At 39.2% G+C, this 26,575-nt stretch overlaps 1 protein-coding gene across 2 annotated transcripts; it reads right to left on the reverse strand.

Annotated features, from left to right (window-relative positions):
- Positions 1-240: 240 nt before the first annotated feature.
- KIF11 (kinesin family member 11) lies at positions 241-26,546 on the reverse strand. Of its 2 annotated transcripts, XM_030951676.1 has the most exons (25): positions 26,421-26,546; positions 25,042-25,187; positions 22,547-22,621; positions 21,391-21,502; positions 16,419-16,551; positions 16,221-16,318; positions 16,061-16,139; positions 15,550-15,735; positions 15,344-15,468; positions 13,870-13,960; positions 13,372-13,614; positions 13,153-13,248; positions 12,446-12,534; positions 11,862-11,949; positions 10,902-11,090; positions 9,524-9,731; positions 9,111-9,283; positions 8,714-8,836; positions 7,961-8,119; positions 7,419-7,558; positions 6,502-6,781; positions 5,161-5,383; positions 4,785-4,939; positions 4,352-4,465; positions 241-3,672 (listed from the first exon to the last, which is right to left on the reverse strand). In XM_030951676.1, exons 5-25 carry the CDS (start codon positions 16,458-16,460, stop codon positions 3,550-3,552), a joined length of 3,024 nt encoding a protein of 1,007 aa, XP_030807536.1. In that variant the 5' UTR covers positions 16,461-16,551; positions 21,391-21,502; positions 22,547-22,621; positions 25,042-25,187; positions 26,421-26,546; the 3' UTR covers positions 241-3,549. The 2 variants fall into 2 exon arrangements, with proteins under 2 accessions (XP_030807536.1, XP_030807535.1); XM_030951675.1 differs by lacking the exons at positions 21,391-21,502; positions 22,547-22,621; positions 25,042-25,187; positions 26,421-26,546 and adding an exon at positions 19,586-19,752.
- Between the last annotated feature and the right edge of the window lie 29 nt (positions 26,547-26,575).

Genomic DNA, 26,575 nt, shown 5'->3' on the forward strand with positions numbered 1-26,575 from the left:
TAATTAGGAAAAAATCTTTAAATTAACCTCTGGCAATAAAAAGAAAAATCTTTATAATATAAAAAAAGTAGCTTTGGTGCTCTGGACATTCTCAGAATAAAATGTTATATATATATATATATATGTTGACAAGAACTGAGAAGCTCTGAAAAAATTGAGTGTACTTTTATGTGATATTTCCATTTATTTCATTCCTTTATTTGATAATTTTTAATGAAGGAAATGCACTTATCAAGTAACAAAAGCATTTCAAGTATAACTAAGGAATTCAAGGGAACATTTATAAAGGTTTAATATTTTGGAAAAAAAAGAAAGCAATCCAGTAAACTTCCATTATTTTACAAAATTTAACTTTGTGCCACCTGGAATCTGACAATCACCTCATAAAGCCATTAAAAATTGTACAAATTTCAGACCTAATATAAAAGAGGCAGCTTATTTCTAATCTCTTCCCTGATGAGAGACTACTAGACCAAGCATTTACTCCTTTTTACCTGTCTGAAGATCACTTGTGTAGCTCTCTAACCATGTCCTCCTACTGGTAGCTAGACCATTTTCTCAGGAGCCAAAGAGTATATGTTGGAAGCACAGAAATAGAACAGAAACATAAAAAGGCAAACATTCCCTTCAGTGCATTCGCTGTGCTCCTATTTCTAATGATTTCAAGAGTGAGCACAGCAACGCTGCTTGGATGGAGCTTGTGCTCACCCTCCAAGGACAGCCTGCTTTGCTAGGTGGTCTGCACCTCACCTCTAGAACCCTGTCACTTAAAGCCTATGAACGCAAAGCATAGCATGATTTATTGGTGCTTCACTTTATACAGTAACTGCATGGGTGGGCATGCAGTTTATAGAGCATTGCCCTCTACCATAAAAAGTAGTTTGTAACAGGGAATGAAAAAAAATAGTAGTCAAATGGTTGTAAACACTTGTTTAAAATGCATAAATTTTAAAATACATAGCAAATATACCTATTTTCCTGTTTTTAATGCTCTCAAACATCAGAATTTTCTTTTTCCCCCTTAAATCTCTTTTTTATGAAAAAGGAGTGTTAACTTTATTTTTCCAGTTCTTCCTGGATTAATTTTTTTCTTTTATCACTCTAAAGAGTTAAAGGCTTCCTCTTGTTTCCTCTACCGTTTTAACAGCTAATTGCAATGCTGACTGACACTTAATAGAGAAAAGAAAAGCAGTCTAGCAACCCTGCACCTTCTCCTCATTCCTCTCTATCCCCATGCAATTGTTTGATACCCAAAATAAAAGGCAGTCATCAATAGCAGCCAGTCAGCTCAGTCTTCTTTGCTCTCTTCAAATAAACATTGCATCCCCCAACAAATCTGATGCAGCAAGTGCTGCAGCTCCCTGATTTCCAGGAGGAAGAAGGAAGTTTCCTTTCCCCTTCCTCACTTTCCTCCTGGCTGCTTATTTTTCACTTGAAAAGGAAGCTGGTGACTCTTAATTGTCTGTGCTTCTTGTGGCCCTCTTACTGTTGTCTGCATTTCACCCTTCACATGAATTTAAGCTTATTTTTCCTTATTTCACTTCCCCACATTGTATCTAAGTTTGTTGTTAAATCAAGAGCTGTCTCACTTAACCATTAATCTAGAATCCAAACAGTACTCATTAGATTAATTAGAACATGGCCATACACTAGAGCCCCAGTCACTACAACTCTCCCTCTTGCTCAGCTGGCTTGAGTCAGTGTGGGTGTGACCTGGCAAATTGTTCTGTGGGAATGGCTTTGTACCCTTCTTGTAAAGGATGCCTTACACAGAATAAAATCAAACCACCAGTAATTTAGTCTGGACAGTGCCATTTCTTCCCTTTGGTTAAGATCTGTGATTACAATGAATGCACACAAGAAACAAGTGTTGCTTTGTTTTTCTTACCCTTCTTTTCTCCTTGTCATACACCATACAATACACCAAAGCAAATTATTGCTGCTTTCTGCTTTGGGCAATGCCCATGTGGTGGGGAACAGAGAGCAGGCCAGGACAAGAATTTGGGCACCAGGACAGTCTAGTGGCCCTGCAGTAATGCAGACATGCACTAGATCATCTTTTACACAAATGGAGCTCTTCATAAAGCAAGCCCCTACTGAAGCTTGAGTATAGAATTCTCCATATGGAAGCATAAATCCAACATTAGATTTTGAAACTTTTTTTTTGACAGATGCTTGAGGAAAAGCTTGACAAAAGCTGTGTTTCCTAGTCCTGTTTAGCAGCCAGCACCTGAGCTCAGACCAACCTTTAGTGTTGGGGCCATCTAGTGGGAGAGGAGGCACAGACAGGGAGGCCAGGATATGTTCTGCATCCGGATTTTTCATCCTATTCAGCTTTGGTGTGGCCTCCAGATACCTGGGCCAATGGAACAATGATCAGCGGATCACTGCCAGCATTGCAAACAAAGGACAACACGACTTTGAGGGCTACTTTGGAAAAAGAGAAAATGTGAAGCAGCCCCTGAAATTCAAACAGCTGCTAAGGAAAGCAGGCTGTCCCCATGCAGCAGGAACCAAACAGTCAAGGCAGAGAGTTTTCAAAGAGGATCAAGACAGGGAACACAAAATATGGCATGATTTCATGGATGTAAGCCTGATGTCACTGGCTATTCCAGTTTGTTTGTTAAAACTAATCCTGTCAACTCCACAGGGAAAATATAGTAGGGTGAAAGGCTTGTGCAAACCTCTCCCACTTGGCTTAGGCTACTCAATACCGCTATGGGATCAATCTTTGGGGTTGATTTTTAGTTAATAAAGGATTTTCTGAACCATTCTGGAAGGTTAACAGGCATATAGTGCAAGAAAATGGAACCCAGAGACTGGAGAATTAAGCCCATTAAGTTTTAGGTGCCAGAATTTGCATCTGCAAGTTAAGAGGAAGAACAGTGGGGTTCAAACAAACAAAAAGCCCAAGACCCAGCAGTAAGACTCCACAGAATGAAGAGGCACTGAAATAAAACTATTGTCTTTTGTGAAACAAGGGAGAGAACCATCCTCTTCTGACAGCACAAGACTGATAACATAGCTGATAATGTTTTAGCTAAATTAGACCTGGCACCATAAGAAAATTAGGTAAGTTTTACTCTGAGCAAAGTGCTTCTACATTTGTTTCCCATTTATTAATTTATTTGAAGTATCACAGTAAAAACAGAGAAACTGGAATAAAAAGCAAGTATAAAACCAAAACACTTATTTACAGCTGATTAATACATAAGATACTAACTCATAATGCTGGCAAAGCATATTTCCACATCCCTTTCTGGTATTTTAGATCTACTGAGAAACAGATAATTTCTTACTTGACCACATATATATATATATATCTTTAACATAACAGCACCATAATCTGCAGGGTTTTTTTCCTCAAAACTTTGCAAGCTGCAACACATAAAAATGGAACCAAGGCATGAGATTGAGCAGGTAAATCTTGTGATTCAACTTTGCATCACTGTATCACTACATAGAGACACTGAGAATAACAAAAAAAGTTGTGGCTCAGTAAGACAGTAAGAGAAATATCTAAAAACAGGGATCTGCGGAGGATATATCTCAGTTCAGCAATCTTAAAGGATGCTTAGATTTCTGAAGAAGCTCTTCTGTCATATCTTCCATTTTGTTCTCCACTGAAGCTGCAGATTTGTTCTCTTTACCCTTTTTGAGACTTCTTTTGTGCTGGGATTTAAAGAAAATACCCAGTGTTAAGAGAATACAAAGAAATCAAAGACTTCTGCTCATGTGCAATGCAGCACATAGTGTTCTGAGAAAAAAACTTGATGTAACTCCTGAAAAAGGTTCCTAATAGATTGTATTTACTCAAGAGATTGACTGTAGACATACAGAAGCTCAGCAGCTATTTTTAAAGGGTCCCCAAGAAGAAAATATGCTCTCCCCAGCAAGAAAATCCCTAGACTAATATACCAAGAAGTTTACACTGATATGCTGGTAGAGCAAAAGGGTCAGAAGCAAGTAAGTAAAAAACTCAACCCCATGAAGACTTAAGAACGCCAATATTTTTGTCAGGCCTCTAAGAAAATACTGCAAATACTTTCAACTCCCCCATTAACACATGTCTAGCAAATTATGACAATTTTCTTTATGCAGGATTATTTGCTGAGGAGTTTTCAACTGTCTGCCCAGCTTGTCAGAAATCTGCATTATTTTATCCACTATTAACTCCTATCATAATCTGCTGTCACTTTAGCACAAGGTTAACAAAGCATTATGTACAGGATTTGAACAAGTTGTGAGACTACCCTGAAATGTAAGAAGTGACTTGAAACTACAGCACTGTCACGGAACAGTAATATTTTTTCTCAAATACACAGCTGTTTTGTTTATCTGAGGAAGTTACCTGGAAAAAAGGAATGCCACCATTTGTGTGACAATACACATTTGTATCCATTGAGTATTTGTCACAAGCAAGGCTTTCACTGGGTTCTTGCAACACCCCTTCTTCCAACAGGTCCTAAAACAGAAGTTTTCCAGAAAGATGTATTTAATGTCTGAATTTCCTTAATGAATGTATTAAGAATAATCATATCTATAAAAGACATGGAATTTCTATTTTTGAAAAACAAGAAAGAAATCGAAATTATTAATATCATTGCTTATTTTTCAAGAGATGGTTTTTGTCAAGAGCTTAGCACATTTGAGTCCAAGTACACTGCAAAACACAAAGGCTACAATAGCTCTGGGGTTCCAGTCAACTCTCCAAAAGGGCCTGGAAAAATCTCAAAGATGTGAAATATTCATTCAAGAGCCTCATTTTCCATTTATATACATACCTGACCTGCACTATCCTCCATCTCCTTTACCACACTGCTTAGCATAGCATCAAGATTTGGTTGCTTTTGCCTCAGTTGCTCCAGAAGTAGCTGCCGGGGCTCTGTTCTCACAAGGGTGACAGGATAGAAGTAGTCTTTTCTCTGTGGAGTTGTCCCTTTAATGAAGATAGTACACTTTTCAGTGTTTGCTTTAATTTCAGATCCTCAATTTTACATCAACTCATTACAGAAATCATGCCTTGTTCACACACCATTCTTTGCGTACATCTTAAAGGTGTAAGGCTGCCAGGTTACGTCCCCATCAACCTTCACTTATGAACTCTGGAACTCAAGTTGTTTTCTTTAAGACCATTCTGCCCCTGACCTGATTAAATACCTGTTGGAACATCCACTTTGAGATCCTCTTGCAGGAAACCATTAACCTGAGTTAGTCCATGCTGCACTTCTTCCTTAAGTGCCAGCTTCTGCTCCACAAGTATTTCCTGATCCACCTTTATCTGATCCACAAGGCCATTTAGCACCTTCTCCTCAGCAGCCTTTTGGCTGCCAATGTGGTCAGTAATTTCAGCTATTGCTTTATCACAGTTTTCTTCATTTTTCTGAAAATGAAACAAAAAAACAACCCAACTAAAAACACCAAGTTAACAGGAAAGGTAAGACTATGGCCTCTTCTCTAAGATGTGGTGCATGATTAGTGACATGACCTGAAACGAAACAACTGAGACCTCAAATTGAGAAGTTTCAGTGCCAGTTTTACACTCTCATTTTGACAGCTATCTTCAGAAGAGTCAGTTTCTTAGAAAGTATGATCACTTTAGAAAGCTAGTCACAAGAATAAAGATGATGTCATCTGGCTCAGACCAGACTCCTCATGCTTCTATGCACAAACCCTGCACAGAATTAGGATATTCACCTGAACACAAACATCCTACAAGTACTAGAATCTTTATGCATTTGTAGGGGAAAAGGCAATTGGTTTTCAGCCATTCCCGTTGAAATGAAACTCCTGAAATATTCAGCAGGTGCAACAGATGCAGAGAGGTCTTGAGACCACAAATGCTTTTTTAGTTTAGAGTTGGACTTGATCCTTGGAGATCCCTTCCAACTCAATATTCTGTGTGAAGGAAGCTTCTTGTTGTGTTTTTCCTTCCAAAAGTTTGCAAAATATTGGATTTGCCTGTTTTATTGCCTATTACAACAATAAAACCAGGGTGGATGCGAAATTTGTGATGGAAATTAAAAAACCCCAAAAAACATGAGAGAGAAACTCTTATCTAAGAGGCCAGAATTTGTATATACTTAAAAGGAATACTTTCTCCCATATTGATTCAATCTGACCAATAAAGTCATTTGCATTCTCCAGAAAATAGCCTGCATTTGATCACTGTGCATCTCCCAAGGACAGTACTGTAGATAAAGCTTTAGAATTAAACACCACCAAAATGATGTAAAACACTCAGATTACATGTACAAGTCAGTCGTATGACATTAGCCATGACACCATTTTTTGAGGTTATGGGCACTTGAAGTTCAAAGTCTTCCTCTTAATTTAGGCTTTTGATTTCCTCTAATTACATCTTCTCAAGCTCAGTAACATGAGTCAGCTATCAAAAAAATCATAGCTTTGTTTCGACTAGAACTTTTTTCTCCCCTCTATACATTCTGCAGTAAAGTTTGTCTCAGGATGTTGCATTAGACTACAAATGACTATAAGTACCTTTTGCAAACACTGAAATTGCTGTTTCTCATCCTTTAATGACAACAGGTGCTGATTAGTAAAGTTGACCATCTGAGCCGTTGCAAATTCACCCCATGTATTGGTATGCTGAGCCACATTTTTGAGACTGGTGAGAAGATGTTGACAGTGGTCATTGGATTCTTCCAGCATTGCCTTGTTTTCAGCATTTATGCTCCTGAGCTCTTGAGAGAAATTATCCAGAGATGCAGCAAATTTGCTGTGATTGGAATTTGTACTGCTGACCAAGTCTGTAGTTTTCCTGCAACAACATATTTGTAAGAGTTTAGAGATTCTGAAAGGTAGATTAACACAGTATACTTTTAGAAATATGAAACCAGAGCCAGCAAAACAGCACAGTTCTATCAAACCAGTTAATTATAATATTTTTGTTCTACTTAGTAAATTCACAGAACTTGCAGCAGTAGGTTTGCTAAAAAAACAAACAAAACCCCCACCAACCAAAAAAACCCAAAAGAGAACAGAAAGACCCTAACCACAAACTAAAAACAACTGCAGCAAGACCTCAGTTATTCAGTCTGCAATTGAATGAAACATATTGCAACAGATACATTATTATGCTTCAAGCTAAACCTTTATAATATATGCTGAAGTCCAGACACTGAGGGACACTCTTTAGCATATTGCTCCCAAAATGATACTTTCTTATCTCAACATGCTCAGGAGACAAGTTCAAGGGCAAGCCTTCTAGAACTACTGTTTACTCTGGGGAAAGGTCAGCTACAATCTACACTCTGTGGCAGAACCCAGTTCTAACACACAGGCCATGTCCAGCAGGCTTTATAAGCACATAAAGATGGAGAGCATCCAATTTTGAAGTTCTCTTCATATACAGTTTATCTTGTATATGTGTACAGCAAAGAGAATGTGCCCCTTACAGGTGAACATTTTCTTGCATAGCAGTGATGGTGGTCTTCAGGCTTCCATTTCTTGTGAGTACATCAGTTAGATTCTTCTGAGTCTCCTGAGTAAAATGGTCAATCTGGCTTTGCAGTGAAGACATCAATTCGGCTGCACTCTATCAAGAAAATTACCAAAAGTTTCACTGTTAATTCTGCACTTGCAAACAGTCTTAAAGTATACTTGAATGCCTGAATTAAAAATGCAGAAAAGGCAGAGTTTTGCAATTCTAAAGCAGAAGGTACAATTTCTGTGTAGTGAAGATACAGACATTTTCTTTTTGGAGACATATGTAAATGCACATATACTGGATATACAGCAAGGGGAAGGGGGTTTTTGCTACATTTCTACATAAACTACTTAAAGCAGCCTAACAAAAGCTGAGTAGAATTAGGATCAAGCTACTGTCCTCCTAACATTTTTTCTGAAGCAAGTACAATGGTTTACTACCACGTAAGATTTTAAATCAAAGCAAGCAATCACACTTGGTGTTAGGATGTTTTCTTACTCTAAAGGATACCTTTCTATGTGCCAACCTCGTCATTTCCACTTCTTCTTTTAAGCTGTCACAATTATGCTGGAGCTGAGCAAAGCCACTGGCTGTTTGTTCCTGTATTTTTTTCAGAGTGAGAAAAAGATCTCCAAAGAAGGTATCCATTTCCTTTTTATGGTCCTCCATCTTAAAAAAAAAGTTTTACTTATAGTTATATTTTTATATCTTGATTTAAGAAACTGATATTTTCCCTAGCATAACAAGATAGACTAGAACTCTAACTTGAAGCAAAGGACCTCAATAAGTGCAGTATTGTTTGCACTTGTGGTTGTTAACAAGATAAAGCCTCACATTCCCCAGAAAACAAAGGGACTACAGAAAAAGTTTGGTATGAAAGCAGAAGATTTTTGGAGTGGTAGGACTTGCCTAAGTTGACTTTTTTTTTTCAGATTTCTGAAATACAGGGGGAAAGTATATTAAATGTATCATCAAATATTTGTTACATAAAGATTTAAGCATCCGTGTTTTGCCATTCTACTGTGGCACTCAGGCAAGCAGTTGTGCCAATAGAGAACAAGCAAATTTATCACACCTAGGACAGGAAAAAAGTCTGAAAGAAAGTTAAAAGACAGAACTCATAGGACAAGATAAAGGGGAAAAGGCCAGACAAGAAGTGGAAACACTCTGACATACTGCAGAAAAACAAAGAACGTATAATCTGTAAATTAAATAAAAAGAGAAGAGCACAAGGCAAAGAGGCAGGTTGCCTCTTTGCATTACCTGATCAGCCACAGCAGAATATTTCTTCATGTTACTCTGGAACTGACAATTAAACCCCAAGACAAATTCTACCATTGGTGTCAAGCTATTTACTGCTCTTCCTAATCCAGACTCATGGTCTTCCTAAGAAGAAAAAAAAAATTAAACCAGAACATGGCTGTTCCTTCATCTACATTAGTAAGCAGTTACTATGTACATATCCATGTGCTTTATTATGGCAGTATATGCTATTTAGTACACTACAGCTTGTAGGGGGTGACATGGGAGAGACAATCATGGTCAGGTGGTGAAGCAAATACAGGTAAAGAGCATCAGAAAAAATGCTATACATTTACAGAACCCCTTTTGATCAAAACCAGTTTCAAATATTTAAGTAGGAGTATGCAAATGTACTAACAATTAATCTCAGCAGCTCTGCTTTACAATCAAGTGATAGATTCTCATGCTGTGTTATTTTTTCAGACATGTGAGAAACTTCAGTAGAAACCAATTCTTTAAGAGAGGCAAAAGATGCTGATACAACTGATGCAAGAATATCTGCTGTAGAAGAACTGGTAGACAGGAGGTCACCTGCAAAAGAAATCCAGAGTTACAAACTTTTTAAAAATGCCCCCAGAAGATAGAACTCTTTTTATTACTTTATTGCCCCTTACAGGAAGGCTGTGGATCATCCCAGACACATCATTACTGGTGCAACTGTAATCATTATGTCACTTAAATAAAGCCACTTCTTTCCTAAAACGGATACATTTCAGGAAGTGGTCTTTGAGATTACTACAGAATGACTACTAATACAGGTATTACACTTACCTATAAAATTTGTGTAATATGTCAACATCTGTTGCTGCTTCAAACTGTTTTCAGTAATTGAATCTTGTATTTTGCTGAATGAAGCATTCATTTGTCCTGCAAAGGTATTTTGGACAACAGCATTGTGCTGATCAACAGCCCTCTTACGGTCCAGTTTCGCATGGAGCCCAGACACATCTCTTGTCGTTTCTTCAACTGTACTTAGTAACTAGAATTTTTAAAGTTATTTCAGTAAGTTTTTAAACAAGAAGTCAAGCATATATTATATAAGGAAAGGCAACAAAAGTTCTGAGTTAAAGAAGTTGTCTCTCTAGGAAGACAGGTATTTCCCTTTACATCATCAAATTACAACTTTTCTGGACCCTGGTGTTATGTCATTTATGCTTTTGGAATATGGGAAAAAGTTACCTACTAGAGACCATTTGTTCTGCTTTAAAATCAAAGCGTTAATAAATTACTTCCTCAGTATTTAAGGAATAAATATATCATTTATCCCAGAACAGTAACTGAAAAATACCTGAGCACTTCAACTTTTTTTCTGAACAATCCGACAGTAAATATATTCTTTAACATAGTATTAAAGCAAGAGGTTTTTAGTACTAGTCCTGTGATAAAAAATTTAGAATTCATACAAATAGTGGAGTCCTAGCTTGTAGTGAGCATAAGTAATTTCTGTACCTATTTGTCTCAAACACTCCACAACCCACATGTTAAAACCAGGCATTCCCTCCTAATCTTACAGGAATGCAAATAGAAAGAAATTGTCATGGTGCCTGAAGATACAAGTTTCATCACTTTGCAGTTTAAATAGCAGGACACACTCTCTCTCCCTATCTCAAGTGTGTTTTGATAATTATGACTAACCTAAAAACATATCAAAGCCATACCCTAAAACACAGAGCTGACAGGATAACATTATTCAAAGCTTTTTGCTATTTTCCTACCCCAGTTCATAGAATGGTTTGGGTTGGTAGGGACGTTAAAGACCATTTAGTTCCAAACCTCCTACCATGGGCAGGGAGGGACATGTTCCACTAGACCAGGTCCTTCAGGTATATATAACTTACTGTTTTGCAGGATCAGTCAAAAGACTTTTAAAGAAAACTACTTATTCTGCAAAAAACCTCATGATAATAGATACTATAAAGCAATGGAATTCCCATGACAAACTGGCCTGAGGGAAAGTTAGTTCCAGACCAACCAGAGTGTTTAGCAGTCAACTGTCAATACTACCACAAAGAAAGTCCTGCAATCTAATCCTAGTTTTCCATCTAAAATTCAGGTCTTGTCTCACTCACATCATGCTTTAGCAACAATAGCCCATCAAATTCCCCAAAATAGGAATCTGTTTTACATTAGGTACAAGAACTGTGACAACCTGGCTAGCTGTGCCATGAAGCTCTTGTTCAGTATTTTCCAAAACTGAAACCACATATTCCTCTTCAGCCAGCTGAACTTTGGTTTCTTGCAGATCTTTCTGTGTTTCTTCCAGCTCCTTCTCCTTGATCTGCAAATCTGTTTTACACTGTTCAAGTTCATTTTTACTGACTCTGAATAGTTCAGTGACCTAAATAGGAAGACAATAATCAAAAAGGCAACAGTACTTTTTATAAATGTGACAATCTCGTTTCACATGTCTCAAATTACATTACAAAGAGGGCAAATTGTCATCTAGCAATGTAATTTCAGTTGTAGGACTCAGGTCTTAAACCTGAACTACAGGTTTGTATAGTCTTGGTAATCACTGAAAATATCAAGCCAACACCATTCTCACTGTAATAATTGCTTACTTCCCCTCTCAAAACATAAAAGCAAGCTACCATTACAGCACAAGGAAAAGAATCCCACTGAACATAACCAGATAGACTGACAAGAGCCAGTAAAGCTGATTACATAAAGGAGTTACATATACCAGCAAATTAATATCTACATGTCTCTTAAACAAGGAGCTCCAATTTTTGTGTAATTTGTTAAAAGGAAGCTCATCGCCTCTCTCCCCTCATTCTTTGTTCCTAAGCAGATCAACTGTCAACTGAGATGATATAATTTCACAAGCAGATCTTTTGCTGAAAACTCAAACAAAATTATAGCAGTAGACATAAAAACAGCTTTAAAAATAAGCACGGCAATCTACAATTTCATATACATTATTTCAAATTCCTAATTTCAAGGACTACGAAGCTTCCATTCTTGACTAACTGGGGAATTTTAAGACCAACAACAACAAAAACAATCTTCTGACTGTTCTTTCTTCAAACTTTTTTTCCTCCTTTTGACAGGAGGAATGAATTTCTTCCATTTTGGCAGATTTAGGCCACAGCTGAAAAACATCACTTACCCTTTTCACTTCTTCCTCCATGACACTGATTTTGTCAATATACTCTGTAATTTGTTCTTCCTGGACTGTCAGCTTTCCATTAAGGGCTCTCAAGCAAGGATTAAAATAAACAAACAAATTAGTCAAGTGAGAGGTAGTTTCAAGATTTACACTACATTTTCAGTAATTTTGGAAAATTCTATATGAATAGCAAGTAATTTTCACTTAAGACAGAGAAGATTTAAGGTAATTTTCCAATGTAAACTTTCTGTGCAAACTAGCCCTATTAAAAGTGAAGTTAAGTATATCAAGTTTACTTTCCTGTATTAGCTTCCACTGATAAAAAAAGGTTGCATGTGTAAATGTGCATGCTGGCTAATGCTTATGGTAAGTTCCACACACATAAATTCCTCAGTGCAAGCCTATTAGATTTTATCTGTATAATCATTAATTTTGAAAGAACAAGTTGACCAAACAGTTAAGTTTTTCCTAACTATCTTCAACTTCCTGGATTAAAAATATATCTGAAAGTATTTCTGTATAAGTATAGGTACCAGTATCTGAGATTTGTTGCTAATTATTTTATAGAAATTTTACAGACATACTCATAGTTTTCAACAGAAATATAGATTCCATTTTTCTCTCGAGCAGCAGCAAGGTCTCGCTTCAGACGCTCAATCTCTTCAGTGTATTCCTGCATGAAGAAACAACCACATGTAAACATGACCATTTGTTTCGGTTTTGATATTCAGCTGAACAGATACTTCACAAAGGTAGTGCTCTACAGAAGTTTTGCATAAGCACAAGAGCAAAGCACTTCACCTCTGTTCTAAGTTCAGTATAGCACCATTTAAATTCACATCATTGGCTATATGTAGAGCACTGAAACTTTCCATTTGAAGGCAATACTCGGTTGCATTTAGCAGCTTACAGCGCGAATCCCAACTTCCTTAGGGACAGAGCTACTTTACACTGGCTCTTCACTTGTACTTACTGACAAGCTCCCTTTAATTCAGGCACTTTCTAGGGAAAGTGCAAAATTGCAGACATGTAATCCCCACAGTCATAGCTAGTAGCAATAGCCCTCTGTTCAACTTCATCTTATTAAAGTTCCAGTATCTGCAGGGACCATGGCTGTGTCAGTGCAGCTTTAGCTTAAAAGCATCAGTTCAGTTATTAAAATCACTTCAGAGAAGCACAGCTACTAGTTACAGTTGCTTCTGTACTCATAACTCCTGTACAGCAAAGATTACATTAACAAGAAGTCATACCTAACCTGTAACTTAATTTTTTAAGATATATGTCTAGTTACCTTAATAAGAGCTTTTTTGGTTAGCTTCTGATTAACTTCAGGCTTGTTCATGATGTTCTTTGCTCTATGGGCATATTCCAGTGTACTCAATGTTTCCTGTGAAAAACAGATGTAACACTAGGTCAAGCTGATGAATTAACTCATATTTTTGTATCATTAGCAGAAATATTCCTAAAATATTACTTATTTTAGGAATAGGTTTTCAGACTTTAAATTTACCTCAAGATTTACAGATGCAGGTGAAATTGTGGCAATTATTGATGTTTTTGTCCGTCCTCCAAGAGAGTCTTGAAGGATTCTTGTGAGTTTAGATTCCCTGTATGGAATATGAGGGGCTCTTTCCACTAGAGCAGTAATAACTCTTCCAAGTGTCAGCAGAGATTGGTTGATATTTCCAGCTTCACGAGCTCTTTTGTCAACAGCCCCAGATCGACCAATGTTTTCACTGCCTGCAAGATCAACCTGAAAGGCAGGTTATGCTTCTGTCTCAGTCACCTGAAGAATACTTGCCCCAAAGTCTTGCAGAACACATAAAAGAACTTATTAGGTTTTAGGAGACACTGGGGTGACAAATGGGACTGATATTTTTCAGAGTGACAAACATACTTCACATCACTTTATGAGAACAATACTTTTTCCCTTTATCAGGAAAAAACTCTAATAAACTCCAGTACATGGCTAAAAATTCTACCAATGACACTTAGTTCAAATACTTACCAAGTTTAGCTTTCCAATTTTAACAAGTTCTTCTCCATCTACCGTTGTTTCTTTCATATGGATGGTGATTGAAAACACAGAGTGGGAACGGCTGCAAAAGAAACCAGTTTCAGATGTTCCATTAAAGCCAAATATCTAGTTGTTATATGACTGCTGCAAGTGCTGTGCTCTTTACAGAGAATACATTTAGCCTATGAACTACAAGCTACATTTTTAATACACAAAGTTATTCTGATAAGTATAATTTTGTGTGTGTATATATGAATTTGTATTTAAAACCAGTGATGAGGCAACTGGTTGACATTTGATTTATTCAATCCTATAGATTTTCTCTTATTTCAAGGAACAGTAAGAGAAATGCCTTGGTTTTGCTTACATTTGAGTATTCTCAACTCACAAGCATCACGTGAAAACTGACTTGCAAATTTTTTTTTCAGTCCTTATGCTAAGAACAGTTTCACAGAATGTGAGATTAAGGAACATAACTTTCCTTATGCAGGCTAAGAAAATTCAGCAACTAGTTGAATCCAATATTAAAAATCTAGAAGTTCAATTAATTTTTCAATCAAAAATAGTAAAACAGTTTAAGATCATAGAATCATGGAAAATCATGGAATGGTTGCATCTAGCTCCAACCCCGCTACCACAGGCAAGGGCACCTTCCACTAGACCAGGCTGCTCAAAGCCCCATCCAACATGGCCTTGGACACTTCTAGGGATGGAGCACCCATAACTTCTCTGGTCAACATGTTCCAGTGTTTCACTATTCTCATAGTAATAATGATTTTAGGTTGAGTTTATTCCTTTAATAAGCTTTTACTGCAGGAAGCTGACATATATAGAAAGCCATAGATGTCAAATTACACCAGTTTGACCATACATAAAACACCTCTGGCACATCAATTTCCAAAATTCCCTGGAATCTCAGACAAAATGAGTTCTGTGTTCCAATCAGTGGTAGAAAATACCCATTTCCTTCCACCAGTAGACAGACATGCTCAGTATATCTTGAAATTAAAATACAGTACAGAGAGGGTACATTCCTTACTGCTCCAGCACTGGATCACTACTTTTCACAGTGATATAGATTTCACATCTGCAGCTCAAGAATGTGAAAGCAGTAATAAAAAGAATGCTATTTCTGACCCAGGTGCCCCTATTACATTCTATGACCTGCAACCACATGAAGCAGCCCTTATTGCCATAGAATATTATCTCCAGCTTCCACAACCTAATTTGCAAATTTTACAGAAGCTGGCTGGGGTTAAACCATGACACCCCCTCAATACACCTATTGCAATCATCCCACAGCACGTGGTAAGGGAGATATTGCAACTCCGGCTTTCTAACCCAGATTTGGTAGTCTGCACTGTGATAGACATGATGTAATGTTTGCACTAGCTGCTTATTTCTTCAGTAAGATTATGTTTAAGAAAGAACAAAACAAGGTTTCTGAAATGGGGAAGATTTTTACCTGGAATATGCATTCATGTAAGTAGCTGCAGTTGTTCTTTTGGCTGCACCCCTTTCCAGGATTTGGTAAACTTGATTTTTGTTGTGTACAGTTACTTCTTCCAAGCCTTTAATAATTACACCCCTCTGTCAGAAATTAATACATGCTTATTATACATCTCTCAACAATCCTGAAAGCCTCAAGACAACAAATTTTGTAGCACTAACCTTGTTTCGAGGATCATCAAACATCTGCAGTCTTTCTCCAACATCAGGAGTAGGATTCAGAAGATCAAAAAGCTCCTCGTTATAGATTTCCAAAAGAGAGACTTTCACTGAAAATTCAGTCCCATTCTCTGTGAGTTTTTCAAATATTTGATGCAATGTACGGGGTATGATACCTGCTAGTGGATCCTATAAATTAAAAAGAAATATTTAATTTATAAATATACTGAAAGAGATTTGGAGCTAGGGGGTAGAGTTTCAACTAAACAGTCTGACTGGATATAAATAAGAGTAAAGATGACCTTCCATATAAAAGTCACCAAGAGTTGAGTGTAATATATTAAAGATGTTAGGTTGTCCTTTTCATATAAATGAATGAGATTATTTGTTAATCTACAAACATTTAAGGAAAGTCAGCTTCAGAATTTGAAACTTTTGGTTTTCTTTAGCCTTCTGCAGTTTCCAGCTGTGAACTACAGTACAGACAAGAGAAATCTCAGAAGTGATAATATACCTCTTCCCAAGTATATTCTTCATTGGGTGACCGCTCCCCTTCCATTGTGAAAGTCTTACCAGTACCAGTTTGGCCATAACTGTGAGAATAAAAATTAAAATGTAAACAAGAAACCAGAATACTAATAAAGTTTCCTAACGCTAATTATTGGCTTACTTACGCAAACACTGTACAGTTGTAGCCCATAATGACTTCATCCAAAATGGGACACACAACACTCCGGTATACATCAATCTGCTTTGCCTGAGCTCCGAAAACCTATTGGCACGAGACAACACATCCCATTTAGCCATACAATAATGTATAACATCACACTAAGTACTAGCTTGTTTCTGCAAGTCCCCAAGCAGTTACTAACCATATCAAATGTATATGTCTTTCTTGATGACTTATCTGTCATTCCTCCAGTGCGGACACTGACTTCTTTTCTGGCTTGATCACAGTCTACAACAGCGTAGGAGCTCACTTTAAGTTCTGAGGCATTAAAAGGCCTAAAAGGACAGGAGTCAGAAATATCGGATTGAAATCATTGTTAACAAGAACACAAACAGATGAAGCAGTAACACCACTCACTTCAAGGATCTAAATAGTAAAACTGGGCAAAAAACCTGAAGTTTTTAACTTTATCTGTTTAATAATTAAGAAGAAATGCCGCAATTTGGCAGTTTACAGGCCCTGTTTCTCCTTTTTTCTACTGTGAGACAATTCAGGCAGCTTTTCGTTTGTTATATACGTATTTTTAACAGGCCTATAACCACTTTCAAGATCATAGATACTCACACAGCTAACAGGCATCAGAACATGTTCAATTGCAGGGGGCAGAAGATTAAACATATCAAACAACTGTCTAAATAAGAGCCTTAAAAAAAGCCCCAAAAACCAGTCACTATTGCATTAACTTGCATGTAATAAATCAAATGCTGATAACAAAACACTCTAAAGCACCAAAAATACCAACAGACCCTACTAATTGCAGGACAGTAAGCAGCAATACCAGAACCTACAGGTACTGATGCACCTGAATAGTATTTAATAAGACAGACAAAACATCAGATTTGGAGGGGGGGGGGAAGGGAGGAGGGAATCCACATTGAAGTGAATTAGAAAAAAAGTAATAGTAAATTATTTTACACAGCGACAATAAAATTTTTGAACTTTATGGTGAGCATCTTGTTTTACCACTAAGTTCACTCAAACTCAGCGCACACTATTTTCCTTAAAGGGACATTTGCCACTATTTCTCCTGAAACACATGGAAATGCCCTAAAAGCATTAAATCCTATTTTATTCTTAATTTAGTAGCGCTACTGCACCGAATGTCTATGCTACCTATAGAGGTGACCTGAGCAGTCAGCTTGAAAACATAACTTCTACAAGCTTGTATTCTTTAAAATATCTTAACACAAGAGACACTTCAGATGCTCTTTCAATTATAATGTTAAAGAAGAAAAACAAAACACAAGAAAACCACAACACATGGCACCTCGAGTTTCCTGAACCTTGTGGCTAACATTTCTCCCTCAAAACATCACTGAGGCTGAAGTGTCAGATTCTAAACAGACCATGGGACACTTGGGTGCAAGATCGACTGATGACAACATAAGATCACTAAAATCTTTTGCAGAGGAGCAAGTCACAGCTTTGGGCTCGTGACTTTGAAAGTAATAGAACAATGAACACATTCTGCTGTGTAACCACAAAACACTGAACCAGTCCATGGCAGGAGGCACAAGAGCCAACAGCTGTCATATTAGGGGAACAATTTAGCTGGGCTAGAGCAGGTGTAGAGATCATCACCATCACCACCACACAAGCAGCTGCCTGGTGTGCCAGGGAGACATTTGATCTCAAGCTCATCCCCATAGCTATGAAGCACATTATGCATATTAACAACGCTAATGCATGCATTTAGAGTTTCCAAATTAATGTTTTACCAAAGCTCAGTAAACATGCTGCTTGAAAAGATTTATTATATGCTGAGATCAATCAGGTTTTGGGAATGAATCAGGACACCAAAGAACACAGTTGCATCTACCTTCATATCTGTAAGATAAGGACAATCTGATTGGATGCAGAAGAAAAAAGAAAGGTGGAAGAAACATTTACTAGCTCAAATAAACTGAAGATACTAAAAAAAAAAAAGCTCTGCAAAGGCATGAGCAGGCAAGGAACTTTTAATAGGTTAGAAACTAACTCTTGACATAGCAATTGATCTGTGAGCTACAACAAAAGCAGAACACTCCACTGTGGATAGTCCTAATGCTACTTTCATAGTGAGCATTATATTTAGTTAAAATAAATATTAATACTTGATAAAGCTATTCAAGAACAATTAAGAGAGATAAAAACAAAACAGCTGCTCTTGACAGTATTTCAAATCCAATTGCTCCAATAAACTTATTCTCTTGCAATAGCCTTGAGTCACAACACTTTCACCAATCCCACATTTGTTTCAGAAGCTTTGTAGTTGCATTGCAAACATAAGGCTAAATTGATTTTAATTTCAATATTCATTGGGCACTTGTAAAAGCAAAACTCATAAGCTTGAGAATTTGACTGCAAAAGGCATTTAAAACATAATATATAAACTAATGTTTGCAGGTCTGGCTCAAAAAAAATCCCAACTTCTAAAGGTAATTTAAACACAATACATAATACATTACCAATATTACAGTTTTAACATACAATGCTTTAAGATTATTTAAGACCTAGCATTAGTAAGCAATCCTTTAAAACCACCTCAGAATTACAAAGAGAACCTAATTTTATGGTACATGAAATTTATAATTTCATACAAAAAAGCAAATTCATCTCATCAACCAAGACATTTGGTCATTTTTAATTCAGCAGGTGACCACCATCCCACTGTTTGTCCCCTGTAAAGTCTGCATCGATGAAGTTATGTGACAGGTATACCACAGAGGGAGTAGCAGCATTTTTAGCTGTCAAAGCCTAGCGACTTCCCACAGGAGCTCACAGAAGAGCAAAATTCAGCCTGGGTTTTGTGCGCCTCGAATATCACACTAATTCTGCGTAGCTCTTCTTGAGCTTCCAGCACAGCTTCATACTGGGTGTGTACTGAATGAAGATCGGAAACTGCAGCTTTTTGCCTTTTTAAGCTATAAAAAATCGCTCATAACAGCCTTAGTTCCGCGGAAGCGCCGCTTCCCCGGGAGGCACAGGGGGCCGCCTCAGCCGCAGAGCGGTGCTGGGAGAGGCGGCTCCCAGCGCGGTGCCGAGGCCGCTCAGGGGTACGGGGGGCTCCCCTCACCGCGATCCCTCCGGGAGCCATAGCGATCCCCCGGAGCAGGTACCCGCAGCCGGACACAGCGGCCCGGCAGAGCCACAGCTGCACAGCGCCTGTCGCACGGCGGCGGCCTCAGCCCGCCGGTCCCGCGGGCTGTCCGGGGCACCGAGCACAGAACGGCTGGGCCCGAGTCCCGGAGGCACCAACACGGGACCTCCCCGGGGCTTGCCCGCGGACCGGCCCCCAACGCTCGCCCAGAGAAGGGGTGCCGCGCTTACCTGCACCGCACCACCACCTGGATGTTCTTGCCCTTCTCCTCCTTCTTCGTGCCGCCGCCCTGGGAGCTGAAGGAAGCCATGACGGGACGGGGACAGCACTAAAGCCCTACCGCGGAGCCGGGGCTCGGTGCGGCCGCGCTCGCCCCCGCCAACGCCGCTTTGAACCGCGCACGGCCCGGCCCGGCCAATCAGCGGCGGCCCCGGGGCACCACGGGACGGGATTTCAAATCCTGGGGGTGGCGCGCGCTGCAGGAGTAGCGCTGCCTCACTCCGCCCCGCCGGCGGCACCATAAGGGTCGCGCGTTAGACCGGGCCGCGCTCCGTGAGCCCCTGTGCTGCCGGTCCCGCTGAACCGTGACACGCTACCTGATATCCACCCGTACGGCTCGTCTGCGCCGTCAGTACCGCGAGGGGCAGGCAGGACAGTGTCCGGCCTTCTCTGCGGCTGCCGCTGACACCCACGGGTCTGGGGGCAACTAAACTCCTCGGCTGCCATCAATCTCCCACAGTCACGTAATCCATGGAACCCTTTCTCACAGGTCAAGCCCTCCTGCCACCCGTTCTTCTGTTGTCCCCCCCCCCCGCAGCTCTCCAGCTGGCCCACGATTTCGTTAAACATGACGACAAATAAACAAAACTCACCAATGCCTTGTGGAATTGTACTGCTACTTGGCCCGTTTAAAACAATGCCCAGATTTCTATTTACCCAGTGGGGCACAGCGCTCACTATTCTCAGCAGGGCCCCGGCTGCCCCCTCAGCCGGAGGTGTCCCAGTGCAGACCCTACTACCAGCCGTGCACTTCTGGCCATGCCCACAGAGCTCTGCTCTGCTCCCTCTGTGCCTTGTGCATGCTTCAGCTCAGGCAGGTCTCCAGCACAACTCGTCTGTGTCAGTCTGAATGCCACACATAACTTTCCACATGTTTACAGGTTGGTATTGCCTTATTGAGTAGTGGGGAAATTGTACTTAAGAATGAAAATAAGTAGTTACAGGTTCAGGACAAAGCACCACGGGTGCACCACATCCATCCTTTTATTTTGAAACTACATCGTGTGAACGACTGCCATTTATGTCGCCCTGGCTTCCCTGTGAGAGCTTCCTCTGAGGCACTATTAAATGCTGTGCTAGGTGGAGATCTATGACAGGATAAGAGGTCTTCTGGGTAGAAGGGAAGAAGCAGATGTTAGAGGAGATTCAACTCGTCTGATGTGCTTTTTTTGTTAAATCTGTACTGGCTCCTACAGACCATCATCTACCTGTTACGGCCTGCAGTGCTACAGTGCTTTGCTCTTGTTCTAGGGCCTTCACAATTTCTGAAATTTAGATTGCCCATCTATATAATTTTGTAGATGTCCACAACCTTTTTTTTCCATAAAGTTAGCTGCTTTGAATCTTATTATACTTCTTTCCTCCATGAGTTCTTAAAGTTAATAACAAATAAATCCTAACCCATAAGGCTTGCAGTAATTTTCCTGACAGTGATATGAAGCAACATCCCATTATGCTCCTCTACCATTTATCTGAAGAGTCAGAACAATGCCAGAGCCAATCAATCTTACATTAGGTGCGAAGAAAAAACAGTGAACGCTAAAAATCACAACAACACATTTTGCTTCAGCTAAGTAAAGATTTAACCAAATAGGAAAATAAATATAATCCACGGCAAACATATTGAGACTACCTTCATTCTTTGCTTTTTGTGTTACCATCTATGCTAACAGCAAAAATCACTTGTACTGACAGTTAGTAGCTACTGCTAAACTGAAAAGTCAAATGCAGGTATGCAAATAATCTAAATATTTACCTTTTGCTCTATACTCCATATGGATCACACAAAAGAAGGCAGCACTGGAACACAAGAACTCCTCCAATGTCTGCGTTTTTGTTCATTTCTAGTATGAAAGCCATTATTTTTCCTGAAAATACAACATCTCTCACAGACACAGAAGAGATCATTCAAACTTGCATTATAACAATAAGAATTTATTTGATAACTGAAAGTTAAATTTGGCCAATAGCTTTGCTATAGCTGTGGTAAGTGGAAAACATATTTCTGGTAATCAAGTTAGCTTAAAAATGCATACAGATTAATGGCTGCAAGTCTGTTTTACAAGGTCAGCTTATAGCATAGGTTGTACATTTTCTTAGACTAGGTAGAGCCTAATGATACTAATACACTATAAGCACAAACTGAGTAACAGGGAGCTAGCATTTCCCGAGCAATAAAAATAAATATGAGAAAAAGGAAGCAAGAATATTTAAGCCACAGTCTTAACAGTCATTGGGAGAATGACCTTTAAGAAGATAGGTACTTCATCTGTGACAAATGTTTTATTTTGTTTAAAGAGAGACAAAGAATTACAGAAACCTAAATTATATAATAATACACACAACAGCAGATGTAGCAATTTCAGAAGAGGGTATTAATCCCCACGTATAGATCAAGAAGGACAATTTTAAACTAAGGCTTGCAAACAAAAAGCCATTGAATTACAGTGATTTTCACAGACAAAACAAACACTGTTTTTCTCGGGCCTGTATCAGATCACCTGGGGAATGGTAGGTATGGAGGCCTGAAAAGTAGTAAAATTGTTTACATGGAACATGATTACCTACGAATTAAAAAGGTTATATAAGGTATAATAATGGAGAGATATTATTAATACAAATTATAAGGTTGGGTGAGACTTCTTCCAGGCTTAGTAACACCTGATTTGATTGTCAACATGCTACACAATGTATCACCTGTATTGAGCATCTGGAGAGTTTAATATTTAATACTATCAGTGACATAGTAAAAAAATTGCTAATTAATTGCATATTCACATTAAAGGAGAAATCACCTGCACCCCAGATAAACATAAAGCAAATTCTAGCCTTTGAACAGCCTGACCAGTTGGCCAGTAATATTCTAAACTCTGTGTTGTCCACATACAGTAAGTTAAACAACAAGGACTTACTCTCAGAGAGTACTGGGATATTCTCAGCTGAGGACAGGGTTCCCCTTCAGACAAGGTAAAAGGATAACTACGTCACTGTTAAAAGAACAGAGAAAATGCAATAAAATAAATACCTTATTGTTAAAAATTAGGGACTCAATGCAAACAGAGAAAATGCAATAAAATAAATAACTTATTGTTAAAAATTAGGGACTCAATGCACATAACAGGATTAAAACCAGAACTGGTTACAACTAACCAGGAAAATACACAGAATAAAAGACTTCATTTTTTAGGCGTGTGTGCCAGATCACTGTCCAACACAGACAATAGCACTTTTATAACTTTTTATAGTCACAGTAATAAAAAATTAGCAGTAACATAGGGGGATGTATGCATTTGTGTGATAAGCTTAGAATTAAGCTAGTAATTTTCCATACAGTTACCTATTTTCAGTTAAGATGTGCAGCTAGATGACATCCTTTACACAACAAGAAAAGAAATAATGAATGGGAAAATTGGAAACACACAGACTGAAGCAACAGGAAATATCTCTTTTGCCTTGTATCTTTTAACTTAATTCTTTAATTAATTTAATTTTATTCATTCAGTATTTTTATCTTGGGAACAGCCAATGGACAATCCTTTTTTCATATATGTCTTGTCATGAAATTGCTGCTATTTATTTTGGAGCGGAAATAACAATCATGAGTTATGGGTTTTTTTCAGCCCGAGGGCAGTTTGCTACAAAGCTCTATTATATACAATTACAATTCGAATTTAGTCCACAATTTTATCTATATGGAAAAGACATGCTTCAATTAGAAGCCTAACAAGAATGTACTTAAGAGTTTCACACTTACTGTGTCTCAGCTTTCAGGCCATACATAAAATACTGTTTCATTCTAAATTATTTTTAACCTACCTACTTTGAAGATCACTTTCCCTCACTGTACATTTATGTCACATATCCTGAAGAGGGATCTCTACACTGCTACTTCATACGGTTTTTTCATGGGAGTATTTGAATAATTTCCACACTTACTCTAAATTATGCTTAGGCTAATTTGGTCTTTTAGGCAACAGCTATTTTTCTACTAGGGCAGATAAAGAAGGCGGGACCAAAAGCACCAATTGTCTATGAGCAATTAAAGTTTCATGGGGAGGAAATCTTAGTTGCAGGACCAGCCTGAGAAAGGAATTTCACTGAAAGTCCTCTTTACTTTTGCTGAGGGTGTCCTATGAAAAGTATCTTTAAAACACAGAAAAGACATCCAAACCAGTGTATGAGTGTAATTTTGGGTAGTATAAATGGACATAGAGAAGGGTCAGAGTATAAGAACACAATCTGATTTGAATAAACACCAGTGTGTCCTGGTTTTGGCTGGAATATAGTTAATTTCTTCTCAGTAGCTGGCACAGTACTGTGTTGTGGATTGTCAACATAAGAATAATGTTGGTAACACACTCATGTCTTGATTGTTGCCAAGTCGTATTTTTCCTGCATCAGGGACTTTCTTGTGTCTCATTCTCTGCCAGTGAGGAGGTGCAGGGGAAAAAAAAGCTAGGAGGAAGCATAGCCAGGACAGGTGACTTGAACTGGCCAAAAGGATATTCCACACCATAAAATGTCATTCCCAGAATATAAACTGGGGATTTATATTACCAGTTACCCAGAAGGGCTTGATTGGGCCTGGGGGCAGGGTCTGGCATTGGTTAGCAGGTGGTGAGCAATTGTATTGTGCATCACTTATCTTTTTCTTTTTGTCATCATTACTATCATTATTTACTACTATGTTTATAATTTATTTTGTTTCAGATACTAAATTGTTCTTATTTCAAGTCGAGTTCTTAATTGTTCTTATTTCAAGTCAAGTTGTACTTTAGATTCTCCTCCCCATCACACCGGGATGGGTGGAGGGGAGGAAACAGGCTGCCTGATCCTTCGTTGCCGGCTGGGGTTAAAAGCAGGACACACCAGTGACTTTGAACAGCCGCTAAATAAGCTTACAATGGATAAAATAGGTGTAAAGTACAGTAGGCGTGACCTCTATTGCATACCTCTGCTGCACTAGCTATGTTAGATGCATGAAGAGGTGTGATCTTTCATCACACCACAGAAACAGAAGTGCTCCTTTTAGATTCACGTATTAGCAGACCACCAGAGTCCTGCTGGCACAGTCTACCTAGCTTCCCCAGGATTGCCCCTGTATATACTAGGCAAGATTTATAGGAAAAGGCAGGATTTATTAGAGCAGCTAAATATAGATCAGGCCAGCATTAGCTAAATATATACTACATTAGGCTAACAAACTCGCTGTTGGGACCCAAAAAGAGTAAATTGCCTGAACCTGTATAATTGTATAGCATTCACCCCTACATGACAGCTGTATTAAAGCCAAAGGCAGAAGTATTTCTACTGTACATTCAATTTAACAGAAAGACTCCAATTCACAACCCCTTAATCCCCCAGATGCTCCTGAAAGGGAGGAGACAGATTGTGAAGGGGCACTCACCCTGCAGTCCTTCTGTCAGGCACCATGGGATGAGCCTCTCTGACGCACTGGCAGTAGCAACAGGATGGAATTCAGATTTAACAGCTCACCATTTATCCTGTCCTCTTTCTGTCCAGCTTGATCTTCACTTTTACATGCACTAGGGACTGGAAAAAACCCAGACTGCCTCAAACCAGAATCCCATGAGGACATTTTCACAGGAGTTAACATACTGTGTTAAAATTACGCACCCACACAGTTCTAAATCCAAACAGTTGATTGAGGTGAAAACTACCAAATGCCTTGCTCCAACCAGGATGAGTTAACTTGAGAGACAGTTCCGTGTCTAAACTGAGGCCAGAAGTGTGGGTGTACTTGATGTAGGCACAAATGTTTGAAGCTGGGTGGCTCAGGTAGGGGTAAGAGCATCTCTATAGCAGCACAGACCTCCCTGGAAACCAGCAGATGAACGTCTACCCAAATTCCCTGACAGATTTTGTTGATTCCCGGTTGATTCTGCTGACCATATCAAACAGTGTGCTGTCACTTCTTAACAGCAATTTTAACCAAAGCTGACTAGTTTAAAGTTACTTTTGATACCTCTTCAATTCCATCTTTGGGTACAGAAATTACCTTAGGTAACTCGTCTGGCTGTGTCTTCCTACATTTTTATGATAGGAGGATTCTGTGAATTTCCAGCTGTGAGATACCACCTTTTATAGAAGGCAATCAGTGGGGAAGCTAAAATCAGGCATTAAATGTAGCACATTTTGTCTTACTTCTTTCCCCCCTCATTACTTGGAAATATAAGACACAGAAAAATAAACACATATGAAGAAAGCATATTACCAGAACTTCAACCAGTGGGTTTTGTTTTTGGGGTTTTTTTGGGTGGGATTGGGGGGGGGGGGTGGGATGGAGAAGAGACTTGTTAGTTGCTTGGTTTTGTGGTGTTTTTTGTGGTTTTTTTCGGTGCTTGTTTGTTTTGCATTTTTGTTTTGCTTTCTAATTTTTTTTTTTTATTTGGGGTTTTGTTTTTTTTTTCCTAGAAAGGAATTAAAGCAACCAGCCACATCCACGACTTTCCCATAAGGAAATCTACCAAAGAAAGAAAAGTCGCTCTAGAACCACAAATCTACGGGTTTATAACAGAAACTCATCCAGCATTTACACCTCGTACACCCATCCTGCGAGGCGAGTCCTGTGTCCGGCGCGGCGCGGCCGCGGAACTCCACGGCAGGTGAGCGGCGGCCACCGGGCTCCAAGGGGAGCGCCCGAAGGAGGGAGAGCTGCCGGAGGGCGACCTCTCCCTGGGGGACGGAGGATTTTGACACCCGAAATCTCTGCCTCTCAGGACGGCACTGCACCCACTGTGCTCAAATTACGAGGCGTCTAATTACCTTTTGTTTGGCAGACGCCGCCAGGGACGCTCAGCGCGGCCACCAGGAAACGGGCGGGCCGCGGCACGATCCCTCCGCGGGTGCAGCCCGGGGCCGCCCCGCCGCCCTTCGCGCCGCAGCCCCGTCCGCCTCCGCCGGGCGCGGCCCCCCCGCCG

The sequence above is a fragment of the Camarhynchus parvulus genome, chromosome 6, assembly GCF_901933205.1.
Source record: "Camarhynchus parvulus chromosome 6, STF_HiC, whole genome shotgun sequence".
Taxonomy (NCBI): domain Eukaryota; kingdom Metazoa; phylum Chordata; class Aves; order Passeriformes; family Thraupidae; genus Camarhynchus; species Camarhynchus parvulus.

What these genes read in the sequence shown, in the direction of transcription:
- KIF11 (XM_030951675.1), bottom strand. Translation starts at nt 19,665, where the DNA reads ATGGCTTCCTTCAGCTCCCAGGGCGGCGGCACGAAGAAGGAGGAGAAG. An exon ending in TACATGAATGCATATTCCAG is followed by an intron (nt 13,961 to 15,343) that starts GTAAAAATCTTC and finishes TTTCTTTTGCAG; the next exon opens with CCGTTCCCACTCTGTGTTTT. An exon ending in CTGCATCTGTAAATCTTGAG is followed by an intron (nt 13,249 to 13,371) that starts GTAAATTTAAAG and finishes TGTTTTTCACAG; the next exon opens with GAAACATTGAGTACACTGGA.